Genomic DNA, 13,067 nt, shown 5'->3' with positions numbered 1-13,067 from the left:
GAGCTGCTGAACCGCTGTTCATCATCATCCTCATCATCATCATCATCACTGGTACTGTTCTCCTGAACATGTGAGGGGGGGGGTCATGTGATGTTGTAGACTCCACCTTCACCCCCCCTCAGCCCCCTCCCCCTCCCCAGACCCTCCCCCTCAGCACCCTTCATGTGTGTGTGTGTGTGTGTGTGTGTGTGTGTGTGTGTGTGTGTGTGTGTGTGTGTGTGTGTGTGTGTGTGTGTGTGTGTGTGTGTGTGTGTGTGTGTGTGTGTGTGTGTGTACAACCGACAGACGGACACTGAGGCCACCTCCCCTACCCCAACCCCAGCCCCCCCCCGCCCCCCCCCCCCTTCAGCCCCGTCGGGAGGGGGGGGTCATGTGATATATAGGACGATATATAGTTACACTAATGTTACATTAAGTTGCATTATAGTCCAGGAACAGGAACCGGACCGGGACCCTCAGCACCCCCTCAGCCCTGTCACCCCCCCGCCCCCTCCCCCACCTCAGCACCCTCCCCCCCAACAGCCCCCCTCCCCCCATCAGGCCCCCCTCTCACTCACACCCCCCCCTCAGTCCCCCCTTTCAGCCCAGATGTTGGCTTCATGATGGTCGACAGTATTAATATAGGTAAGATATATGATGTCAGCCATCATCTTCATTCCCAGTAGGATCTGACCTCACTTCCTGCTGTGTGGATGGACTTTCCATCTCAATAGTGTTTGTGTGATGTGATGAATCAAACAGGCACTTACACTTCTTTAGAGCTGGTTTCAGCCTCCACACTCCACCGTGCTTCACACTGGGGGGGAAACAAAGTGAGAGCAGCATGTTGAAACATTCACCTTCATCATCTGCCGTCTCATAACGTTCTACACAACATGAGTTACAACTTCCTCTTCAAACCACTTCATCTAGCAGCATGAATCCTTGTAGGAGACTTTGTCCCTGAGAGGTGAGCTGTCCTCTCCATACCTGAGAGTGTCCAGTCTCCAGCGTGGATCCTCCAGTCCAGCAGAGAGCAGTGCAGCTCCAGAGTCTCCTGGGTGATTGTAGCTCAGGTCCAGCTCTCTAAGATGGGAGGGGTTGGAGCTCAGAGCTGAGGCCAGAGAAGCACAGCCTTCCTGTGTGACCAGGCAGCCAGACAAGCTACACACACACACACACACACACACACACACACACACACACACACACACACACACACACACACACACACACACACACACACACACACACACACACACACACACACACACACACACACACACGTTTAAAATCCTGCATTTTTCCAGTCTGCCAACCAGTTTGTGACCGTCCTACTCCAAACACAAGTGGCGTTTCCTTGGTGACGTAGAAGGTCCTTATATGAAGCACTTCCTGGTCCAGTGAAGGGACACCGGAGGCGAGGTGTGTGTGGATGTGTGGAGCTCCTTCTGACCAGCGGTTCAAGATGGCCAAGAGAAAGCTTCTCACACATAATACGTTAGGTTTTCTAAACCACTCCACATTTGGATTGGGACCATTTGCCACAGCGCCACCCGTGGAAGAAGGCCTTCCCGGAAACAAGCGGGTATTCAACGGCCACATAATATATCAGCATTGTAGCGCCCCAAGCCCTAGTCTCTATTCCGCTGTGGAGCGAGGTCCACTATACCCACAGGACTTTGACTTCTTTATATTTCACTTGATTAAAGTATCACCTTTACCTAGAACTCTGTTAGATTGTACTACCATCTAGATTACAGATCCATCAGGGAAACCACTAACATGATCAAAAGTATTATTATCAGGGGTGCAAACTGGTGATGGCCCCAAAAGGAGACGACATTTTAATGTCAGAAAACAAATGAAAGATCAGTGCACGGGCCCAGGCCTTCCTGTGATTCATGCTCAGTTTTAACGGTTTAAGTGACTCATTAAAGCAGTCAGTGATGTTCAGACCTGCTGTATGAAGCAGTGCTCACAACAACAACTTAATCTATTACAATTTAAAATGTATTCATGTGAAACTTTAAATACATTTAAGATAAGTAACATACAATACCTTGCAGTAATATTTGCAAACCCCCTTTGCCAAATATGTTAATTTTCTAATGGCAGCACTCTGGCCATCATCATCTGGACAAGAGACAGTTTACTAAATAAACGACTGGCCGATAGTTGTCCAATTTCCATCTGTGGATGGACTAAGGAACCAGGAATAGTTCACTCAGAATGCATAATAATGTAGTGGTCTCACCCTATAGTCTGTGGGCCAGGACTGATGCAAAGTCAATCCTGGCCAAGCAACACAAGTTAAGTGACAATGTCCCAACTTTACTGGCCCATTTATGGGTGCACTAAAGATGCAAGAGTAGTCTTAATGTTACTGTTTATAACACAGGGCGCTTTAAGACATTTAGAGTATCCCCACTTCTCCCAGAACCACTACACCACTGCTTACAGCTGTTGAAATACAGCTGGACTTAACCATCAATTAACAAGTATTAATCCTTGGCTTTCCTTATTTATTAGTTCATAATGAATAGAGCTCTGATGAGTTTGTCTCTTCACAAGTACACAATATAACAATGTTATTCTGTATCCTATTCATATTTGTGAGTAAAGAATTAGCTATTTAAATAATGAGTACTGGAATAGTAAGCTTTAAAACACGTTTTGTTTGACAATTGCAAGTTTCAAATCATTCTTTCCAGAGATCCTCCAAAATTTTTCTGTTGAGGCTTTCAGGGGGTCTGAGGAGTCCAGCTAGGGGTAAGACCCTCCAAAGACCCCCTGTACTTCACCCCGCTCTAAACTATCATTGTCCCGTATACAGGGGACAGTGGGGGGGCAATAGTATTATATTTTGAGTTAATTTTATGTTTATAATTGAAAGGTTGCAGGCATATGGATGTATTAGAATATCCATCCTAACAACAAGGTGTCGCATCTCCAATGATACAAAGTCATGCATGTGGTCATCACAGGTACTGAGTTACAAGCTGGGTTTATAACTATCCTCTGATGTAGAACTTGTGGAGTAACTGTTTGACCATTGAGTAAAACTGACCTGAGAGTTTCCAGTGTACAGTGTGGACTCCCCAGTCCAGCAGAGAGCAGCTTCACTCCTGAATCCTGCAGATCATTGGTACTCAGATCCAGCTCTCTCAGACTAGAGGAGTTGGAGCTGAGAACTGAGGCCAGAGCTTCACAGCATCTCTCTGACAGATGACAGCCAGTCAGCCTTCACACAAACAATAAACACAACATTTTAGGAACTGTGCTAAAAAAAAATATTTGAAATTTGTCATAAGACATGTTTTATTAGTTTAACTAAATGTCAATACAGTAGATCTTTAAATTATGACATACTAAAAGGTCAGATAACTTAAGATTTAAGATAATCTTTAGTTAAAAGAAGAATCCGTTATTTAACTTTACTAAACAACTCTGAAGTGCACCTTACTAGCCACGTTTCCATCTAAAAGGTGAAGCGAATCATTGGAATGTTCGCAAAAATACATTTGAATTAGGTGCGTTTCCATCAAGTGGTTGGAGCGGAAAACTACACACATTCCAGGACTTCTCGTATCCTTTTGATAACATGCTCTCTCTTAGGTATATGGTGGAATTTAGTTGCTGTTTTCCATCTAAAAAAGCTGCATTGTTTTTATCTTCGATGAGAGCAAGGAAAACTTTTATCTCTCCATCGGTCCACACGTATCTATTATTCACGTTGGCCATCTGTTCCATGGAAGTATTTAAAGGATACATTGTACATATTGATCATTTGAAATTCATCCCAGCCTTTATACCGTAGATACTCTAGGGTTTATACTATAACTGCGTTTCTGATTACAGTTTAATGCATTTTTCACAATTTACCAGCTCTCCTTTTGAAGGCTTAATGGACACCCTGCAGCCAATCAGAATCGAGTATTCCCCCAGACCATGGTATAATTAAAGGAGATAGAAACGCTTCAAAATAGATATTGACTCTACTAGTTGATTTTGGCGGGGTTGCTATGCCCGGTCGTTATGCGGGAATCGGAAAGACGTTGTCAGTCCCGTGTCTTCAATGTTCGCTATGTCACAGCTGTTTCGAAAAGTGTTCCCATCTCCAATTTTGCGCATTTAATCTCTTTCGAATAAGTCAAAAAGCACCTAATGTGAGCAGAAAAACTTTTTTGCGAATAAAGAGGATTTTTATGCGAATTTTGGTGTTTCCATCACCGTTTACTGATTCGATACTTCAAAATTTGCATTACAGCAAGGGGATGGAAACGCAGCTAGTGACTGACTACATGGTTCAGAGTAGAATAGGAATCTAATAAAACATACATCTTATACCATCATTAACAAACTGAATCCAACGTACACCTTTTACTCTCATGGCAACACAAATAGAGTGGGGGGACAGTATACGGGGGGGGGGGGGGGGGGGGGGTCAATAGTATTCAATTTGTTCAATGTCCTCTGATGTAGAACTTGTGGTGTAACTGTTTGAGATATTGAGTAAAACTGACCTGAGAGTTTCCAGTGTACAGTGTGGACTCCCCAGTCCAGCAGAGAGCAGCTTCACTCCTGAATCCTGCAGATCATTGGTACTCAGGTCCAGCTCTCTCAGACTAGAGGAGTTGGAGCTGAGAACTGAGGCCAGAGCTTCACAGCATGTCTCTGACAGATGACAGCCATTAAGCCTGCATACAAACAAAATACACGACATGTCAGGAACTTTTTTTTTTTTGAAATTTGTAATAAGACATGTTTTATTAGTTTAACTAAATGTCAACACAAGTAGATCTTTAAAGTATGACTAACTATGAGATCAGATAACTAAAGTTTTTAAATAACTCCTGAAAATGTCCATAAAAATAAGAAGAATCCATTATTTAACTTTACTAAACAACTCTAAAGTCCACCTGCTGTCTGACTACATGGTTCTGAGTAGAATAGGAATGTAATAAAACATACACCTTACACAGTCATTAACAAACTGAATCCAACGTGCACCTTTTACTCTCATAGCAACACAAATAGAGTGAGATGGAGGTCTTGTGTTTGATAAGATGAGTGGTAATGGCGCTGCGATGCACGCAGACTGCCAAGGTTTAGTTCAGTGCTGAGTTAAAGCGTGGCTGTATTGCGGCGCCGGTGTGATCGCTCTATTAGGAAACATGACCCACTTAAGTTCTCATGAAGACACTCCGCTTTGATCAGAAACTAAAACACTGGTTTGTATTTTGTGCAAAGTTTGAATGAAATGTCACAGCAGCACTAGCTCTATTGTAGAGCATGTGAAGAAATGCACTATTCTGGATGACCCAGAGAAGAAGATAATAATAAAAATAATAATAAATGACATTTATATAGCGCTTAATATGGTACTCAAAGACGCTTGAGAATAATCTAAGATGAATCCTTATTGGAGTATATTATCCAATCAGCAGCCGAATAGTATTAGTAGGTATTTGATCGAGGAGGAGGAATAAGAGGAGGTGGAGGATGAAGAAGAGGAGGAGGGGGAGGATGAAGAGTTGGATGGTGAGGAAGGAGATGTCGAGGCGCTGGCGTTAAAAACAGAACAAGACCCCCTATTTAATCAAAACATTAACAGCTTATTAAAGGTGAATGAATCATTTCACATGAATGGACACAGATGGCTGGTACGTGACGAAGGACATTCTCACGTCTAATAAAGGGCTGCGATGACATTTGTTAGGGTGCCACCAAATTAAAAAATAATTGGTACGAGTAGAAAATGTGTCTTGAGCCCTGAGAGGACATATTCTACTTATTTATTTATTTAGACCTGTTAACTTTCATGTCTCTGACAGATGACAGCCATTAAGCCTGCATGCAAACAAAATACACTACATGTCAGGAACTGTGATTATATTTTTATTTGAAATTTGTCATAAGACATGTTTTATTAGTTCTTCTCTTTAAAATATGACTTACTATGAGGTCAGATAACTAAAGTTTTTAAATAACTCCTGAAAATGTCCGTAGAAATAAGAAGAGTCCATTATGTAACTTTACTAAACAACTCTAAAGTCCACCTTACGGTCTGACTACATGGTTCTGAATAGAATAGGAATGTAATAAAACATACACCTTATACCATCATTAACAAACTGAATCCAACGTACACCTTTTACTCTCATGGCAACACAAATAGAGTGAGATGGAGGTCTTGTGTTTGATAAGATGAGTGGTAATGGCGCTGCGATGCACGCAGACTGCCAAGGTTTAGTTCAGTGCTGAGTTAAAGCGCGGCTGTATTGCGGCGCCGGTGTGATCGCTCTATTAGGAAACAAGACCCACTTAAGTTCCCATGAAGCCACTCTGCTTTGATCAGAAACTAAAACACTGGTTTGTACTTTGTGTAAAGTTTCAATGAAATGTCACAGCAGCACTAGCGCTATTCAAGAGCATGTGAAGAAATGCACTATTCTGGAAGAACCAGAGAAGATGATAAATCCTTATTGGAGTATATTATCCAATCAGCAGCTGGTTAGTAGGTATTTGATTGAGGAGGAGGAGAAGATTGGTGAGGAAAGAGATGTCGAGGCGCTGGCGTTAAAAACAGAAAAAGACCTCCTATCCAATCAAAACATTAACAACTTATTAACGGTGAGTGAATCTTTTCACATGAATTTACACAGATTGGATAGTACCTGACCAAGGACAATCTCACGTCTAATATAGGGTTGCGATCACATTTGTTAGGGTGCCACCAAATTAAAAAGTAATTGGCAAGTAGAAAATGTGTCTTGAGCCCTGAGAGAACATATTCTACGCATTTATTTAGACTCGTTAACTTTCTGGAGGTAAATCTGTTCAATGTCCTCTGATGTAGAACTTGTGGTGTAACTGTTTGAGATATTGCGTAAAACTGACCTGAGAGTTTCCAGTGTACAGTGTGGACTCTCCAGTCCAGCAGAGAGCAGCTTCACTCCTGAATCCTGCAGATCATTGATACTCAGGTCCAGCTCTTTCAAACTAGAGGAGTTGGAGCTGAGAACTGAGGCCAGAGCTTCACAGCATCTCTCTGACAGATGACAGCCATTCAGCCTTCACAATAAACACAATATGTTAGGAACTGTGATTAAAATGACCTACCATCTTTAACTTTAAACTTAATGAAATACGTGGCTATCAACCAATAACGTTATAGTGGCCAATTACGTAATAACTGCCAGTAAGGTCATTGAAATGTAATAAAGCCAATCACGAAATAACTTGCCAACAATGTAATAAAGTTGTTGAGCCAAAAACGTAATAACTTTTTGCAAATAACGTGATAACTTATTACGTTATTAGCTGCTTATATTAAAAAAATACTTCGAAAATGTAATAACTGAGCCAATAACGTAATAAATGAAGGATCCCTTTATTTTATTTTATATTTCTGAAGAGAAACTGTCAGACTTAGCCTTATTATTGCATCTTGCATCACATGTTTAAACATCTGACCTTACAGTGACCCCTCCACCCTCCTACCCCCTCCATCCAGAGGTTGCCTTAAAGGACCAAAGAGTGAATCTGGATTAATATGTAACCCTTAGGGTTCTGTTATAGTACTCTGTGTCCAACTCCGTGACCACGCAGACGCTTCAACTGAGTCGTGAGCTTTTTGGAGTTCTACTATAGCGGAGCCTTAGAGTTACATATTAATCCAGATTCATTCTTTGGTCCTTTAAGGCATCCTGTGGAGGGGGTATGAGGGTGGAGGGGTCACTGTAAGGTCAGATATTTAAACATGGTACGAGATGAAAATACAATAAAGTGTTACCTCATATCTTACATCATTGGCTCAGTTATTACATTTTCAGGTTTTTTTCATACAAGGCCAATAACGCAATAAGTTATTACATTGTTGGCAAAAATGTATTACATAATTGGCAAGTTATTACGTTATTGGTTTTATTACATTGAAATCACGTTATTGTCAGTTATTACGTTATTGGCCGTTATTACGTTATTGGTTGCTTCAACGTGTTAAAAGCTTGAATAAGATATGTTTAATTAATTGAACTACATTATGTCCTTTAACGTTAATTCAATAATCCGTGTAACTTTTAACGTAATGAAGTTATTGTTTTTATCTTTATCAGAAAAGTGGGTTAGGGGGTTTATTGTAATACATGTTATTAGTGAACCTACAGATATGTTTTTGTTACTTATGACTTATATATTCTACTATCAGGTATATTGTGTTGTGTATTGTCATACATTATTATGAGTGAACCTACAGAGATCTTTTAGAGGCTTTGATCACTGGCAGCAGCCTCAGAAGTCCCTCCTCTGAAGCTGAGTATTTATTCAGGTCAAACACGTCCAGCTCCTTTTCTGATGACAGTAAGATGAAGACCAGAGCTGACCACTGAGCAGGAGAGACATGTGTTTCGAAGAGACTTCCTGATGTCAGGGACCGTTGGATCTCCTCCACTAGAGAACGGTCGTTCAGCTCATTCAGACAGTGGAACAGATTGATGCTTCTCTCTGGAGCGAGATCACCATCTAACTTCATCTTGATGTAAGACACTGTTTTCTCATTGGTTTGTGAGCTACTTCTTGTCTGTCCCAGCAGACCTCGTAGGACAATCTGATTGGTGTCCAGAGAGAGGCCCAGGAGGAAGCGGAGGAACAAGTCCAGGTGTCCATTCTTACTCTGTAAGGCCTTGTCCACAGCACTCTGGTAGAGGAGGAGGAGTTTATCTTCCCCAGAGGAGGGTGGTTCTTCTGTAAGCAGATTGTACCCAGTGTTGATAAAGGACCAGAAGACATGAAGGGCAGCCAGAAACTCCTGGATGCTCAGATGGACAAAGCAGAACACTTTGTCCTGGTACAGCCCACACTCCTCTTTAAAGATCTGGGTGAACACTCCTGAGTACACTGAGGCTGCTCTGATATCGATGCCACACTCTACCAGGTCTGCCTCGTAGAAGATCAGGTTGCCGTTCTCCAGCTGGTTAAAAGCCAGTTTTCCAAGAGAAACAATGATCTCCCTGCTCTCTGAACTCCATTTTGGATCTGTTTCAGCTCTCCCATGATACTTCCTGTCCCCCTGTATGGACTGAACCCTCAGAAAGTGGCTGTACATCTGAGTCACGGTCTTGGGCATCTTTTCTACTTTCTGGGATGTTTTGAAGCAGTCCCCCAGAACTGTAGCAGTGATCCAACAGAAGACTGGGATGTGACACATGATGTGGAGGCTTCGTGATTTCTTGATGTGGGAGATGATTGTGCTGGCCAGCGGCTCCTCTCTGAATCTCTTCCTGAAGTAGTCCTCCTTCTTTGGGTCGGTGAACCCTCTCACCTCTGTCACCATGTCAACACACTCAGCAGGGATCTGATTGGCTGCCGCAGGGCGTGTGGTTATCCAGATGCGAGCGGAGGGAAGCAGGACGCCCCTGATGAGGTTTGTCAGCAGCACGTCCACCGAGGTGGATTTTGTGACATCAGTCCAGATCGGGTTTTTCTGGAAGTCCAGAGGAAGTCGACATTCATCCAGACCATCCAAGATGAAGACAACTTGGTACCGGTGGAATCTGCAGATTCCTGCTTCTTTGGTCTCAATAAAGAAGTGATGAAGCAGTTCCACCAAGCTAAACTCTTTCCCTTTCAGTAAATTCAGCTTTCTGAAAGTGAGGAGAAATGTGAAGTGTATGTCCTGGTTGGTTTTGCTTTCAGCCCAGCCCAGAGTGAACTTGTGCGTTAAGACGGTTTTACCAATGCCAGCCACTCCAGTTGTCATTATTCTCCTGATTGGTTTATCTTGTCCAGGTAAGGGTTTAAAGATGTCCTCACATCTGATTGGTATTTCCTCATTTGCTGGTTTCCTGGAAGCTGTTTCAATCAGTCTGACCTCATGTTCCTTGTTGACCTCTCCACTGTCTCTCTCTGTGATAAAGAGCTCTGTGAAGAAGTCATTCAGATCGGTTCGCTGTCCTGCTTTAGCGATTCCCTCAATCATACACCTGAACTTCTCCCGCAAATGAGACTTAATTTTTTGTTGGCAATCGACGGCATCAGATGCTAAAAAATAAAACAACGGAAGACATCAGTTAGTGGAAGGTGACATCAGTTGAACCAGGTCAATATTTCCTATTTAATTATCAACTTTGGGATATTTAGTGGCATGTTACACACAGATTCAATATCAAAAGACTATTTTGATATTTTCACAGCAATATATGATTGGTCTAATGATAGTAATAATGATAGTGAATCAGTGTCAAGTGACTTGTTATGCTGATATAACAAGATAGTGTTGCATCTCTTCAACTGAGTTATTCAGCAGTTGATCTGCAGTATAATGCTTGACATTCTTTAACCTGATACCCCCACAATAACCCTAGATATCTGGATCAAACCACTTGGCCAAATCCCCCCACAATAAACCTACATGTCTGGATCAAACTATTTAACCTGATACCCCCACCATAACTATACATATCTGGATCAAACCATTAAACCTGAAAGTCTATTTCTACATTTTGCTATCTCTTTTTCCCCATGAGTTCCCTCTTTTTCAAAATAACATCATATTCAGTTTCAAATAAAAGTTTCTTACTGCTCTGTTTTCAAAATAAGAGTATTTTCTTCCAAATAAGAGTCTCTTACCGCCCAACAGTGTGTCGGCCAGTTTCTCCTGGTTCATCTCCATCAGGCAGAGCTTTGTGATGTCCACAACTCCCTCTATGGCACGCCTCCTCTGCTCCTCCTTCTGACCATCCACCTCCTCCTCCTCTGAGCATTGTGGGTAATCTGGGAAGAGAACCCTCCAGAGCTTCTTCAGCTCCTTGTCTAGGAAAGCGTGTGCGTTCTCCTCAGCCCTCTGGAAAAGAACAAACATCAAGTAGATCTTTACTCTGAACTTACTGAGGACATCAGAAGCATCTTTCCTGGATTCACGTCCCGCTGGACAAGAGATGCTTTCTAATGATCATGGAGAGCTGAAGTCAAACGTCTTGGTGGACATTTACACACCTTGATCAGCTCTGTTTGATGCTGCTGTAGAGACTTAGCACTGGTAACCTTTGACCTCTCCTGGTGTCTGTGGGAAACACACACACACACACACACACACACACACACACACACACACACACACACACACACACACACACACACACACACACACACACACACACACACACACACACACACACACACACACACACACACACACAATATTTCCTCAGACTTGTAAACATCAATATCAGCAGACACTGATAACAACCACCGGGTCTGTTTACATTGTCTGTTTGAAACCCCTACCTCTCCTCTCTGGAAGGACATCCATCTTTAAACTCAGGAGGTTTATCCATAGACCAGTCGCTCTTCATGGAGACACAGCTGGGTCCAGGGGAGTCTGTTCTCTGCTGCTGGACTCTTCTAGGAAAAACAAGAGCCAGGATTTATGGACGTTTGATAGAAGCTGTATCTTTATGATCTCTGATAAATCCTCACCTCTTCTCATTCGCAATAGACTGATTTCCATCTTTAAACCTAACAGGATGATCCATAGAGTGGTCACTCTTCATGGAGACACAGCTGGGTCCAGGGGAGTCTGCTCTCTGCTGCCTCCTTCTGGAATAAACAAACACCATCCGGAAGTTAGGATTTGTTGATACCTTTTCGTTTTATCATTTATTGCAGGGCTACTCAACTACTTTCTCATGACTCTTCATTTCAATAATTTTTCTCAGGTTATTGAAATGGAAATACATCGACAGGCTGAAAATGAAGTTAATAGCCTATAAGCAGACCCACTGCCGGTCAAAGTGAAGGGTGTTCCCCCCGAGAGAACATCGGCCCTGGAGGGAACGTCTCCCCTGTGCTCCTCGACTACGGTCTGGGAGCCCACAGCAGGAAAGGTGGAACATAATAATAAAAAAAACATTTTCTATATACGCGTGCAGCTGTGAACTCATGTATTGTAATTTATTGTATGATGTTTACTTTTAGGGTTATTAGAAGACCTATCATTTAGCATTCACCACAAATGACTATGAAAAGCAGTGCCAACATTAAAATATTTTTAAACCACTCAGCCGACAAAAGGCAACAGGCTGATTATCGTTTAGGGTGCCACTCAACATGCAACACGCCCACTCAAATGGTGTGAAGTACCGACATTCTACTGCTCATTCACATATAAGGTAATTAACATTTCCGCCGGCTAAAATACAACCTCAGGGGTAGTCTTTTTCAGGATATCCAATGTCAGGATATGTCGTTTACATACACGGCCCGTCGGGAGAATAGCGGGCTAATAGCGGGCTGTACGTCTATGTGTGAAAGCAGCTATAATAGCATTTAAGCACTAACATGTTGACATAAAAACACACTTGGTACCCTTCATACTGTGAGTGTTGATTCACAATGCGTTTAGCTAACATAGAAAACGATTCAAATTCATACGATTCAAACAGCAGACTAAACGGCCTCAGCCATGAATCAATCCAGCACCAAGTGGTCCTGTGATCGGACGTTGTTATGTTCTGATTAATGATCGGCGGGCTGGATCAAGATGATCCGTGGGCCGCCAGTTGAATAGCCCTGATGTACTGGCTGAATCCTCACCTTTCCCTAGAAGGTTGGTGATTTCCATCTTTAAAGTTCTCAGGTAGATCCATAGAGTGGTCACTCTTCATGGAGACACAGCTGGGTCCAGGGGAGTCTGCTCTCTGCTGCTGCTGCTGGACTCTTCTAGAAAAACAAGAACCAGGATTTATGGACGTTTGATAGAAGCTGTATCTTTATGATCTCTGATAAATCCTCACCTCTTCTCAATAGACTGATTTCCATCTTTAAACCTAACAGGATGATCCATAGAGTGGCCACTCTTCATGGAGACACAGCTGGGTCCAGGGGAGTCTTCTCTCTGCTGCCTCCTTCTGAAAAACAAACACCATCTGGAAGTTAGGATTTGTGGATACCTTTTCGTTTTAACATTTATTGCAGGGCTACTCAACTACTTTCTCTTGACTCTTCATTTCAATAATCGTCCTCAGGTTATTGAAATGGAAATACATCGACAGGCTGAAAATGAAGTTAATTGCCAATAAGCAGAC

At 42.5% G+C, this 13,067-nt stretch overlaps 1 protein-coding gene and 1 long non-coding RNA gene across 2 annotated transcripts; both read right to left on the bottom strand.

Moving 5' to 3' along the window:
- Positions 1-1,256: 1,256 nt before the first annotated feature.
- Positions 1,257-10,728, bottom strand: LOC115541429 (NLR family CARD domain-containing protein 3-like). Its single transcript, XM_030353158.1, has 5 exons — positions 10,612-10,728; positions 8,238-10,023; positions 6,883-7,056; positions 4,506-4,679; positions 1,257-3,223 (listed from the first exon to the last, which is right to left on the bottom strand). The coding sequence occupies exons 1-5, from the start codon at positions 10,652-10,654 to the stop codon at positions 2,896-2,898; spliced, it is 2,505 nt and encodes an 834-aa protein (XP_030209018.1). The 5' UTR covers positions 10,655-10,728; the 3' UTR covers positions 1,257-2,895.
- A 259-nt stretch (positions 10,729-10,987) lies between these two features.
- Positions 10,988-11,489, bottom strand: LOC115541510 (uncharacterized). Its single transcript, XR_003976362.1, has 3 exons — positions 11,461-11,489; positions 11,269-11,385; positions 10,988-11,044 (listed from the first exon to the last, which is right to left on the bottom strand). It is a non-coding gene; the product is annotated as an uncharacterized LOC115541510 (long non-coding RNA).
- Positions 11,490-13,067: the final 1,578 nt, after the last annotated feature.

This window comes from Gadus morhua, chromosome 4 (assembly GCF_902167405.1).
Source record: "Gadus morhua chromosome 4, gadMor3.0, whole genome shotgun sequence".
Lineage (NCBI taxonomy): Eukaryota > Metazoa > Chordata > Actinopteri > Gadiformes > Gadidae > Gadus > Gadus morhua.
This window is presented reverse-complemented; position numbering and strand designations above follow the sequence as displayed.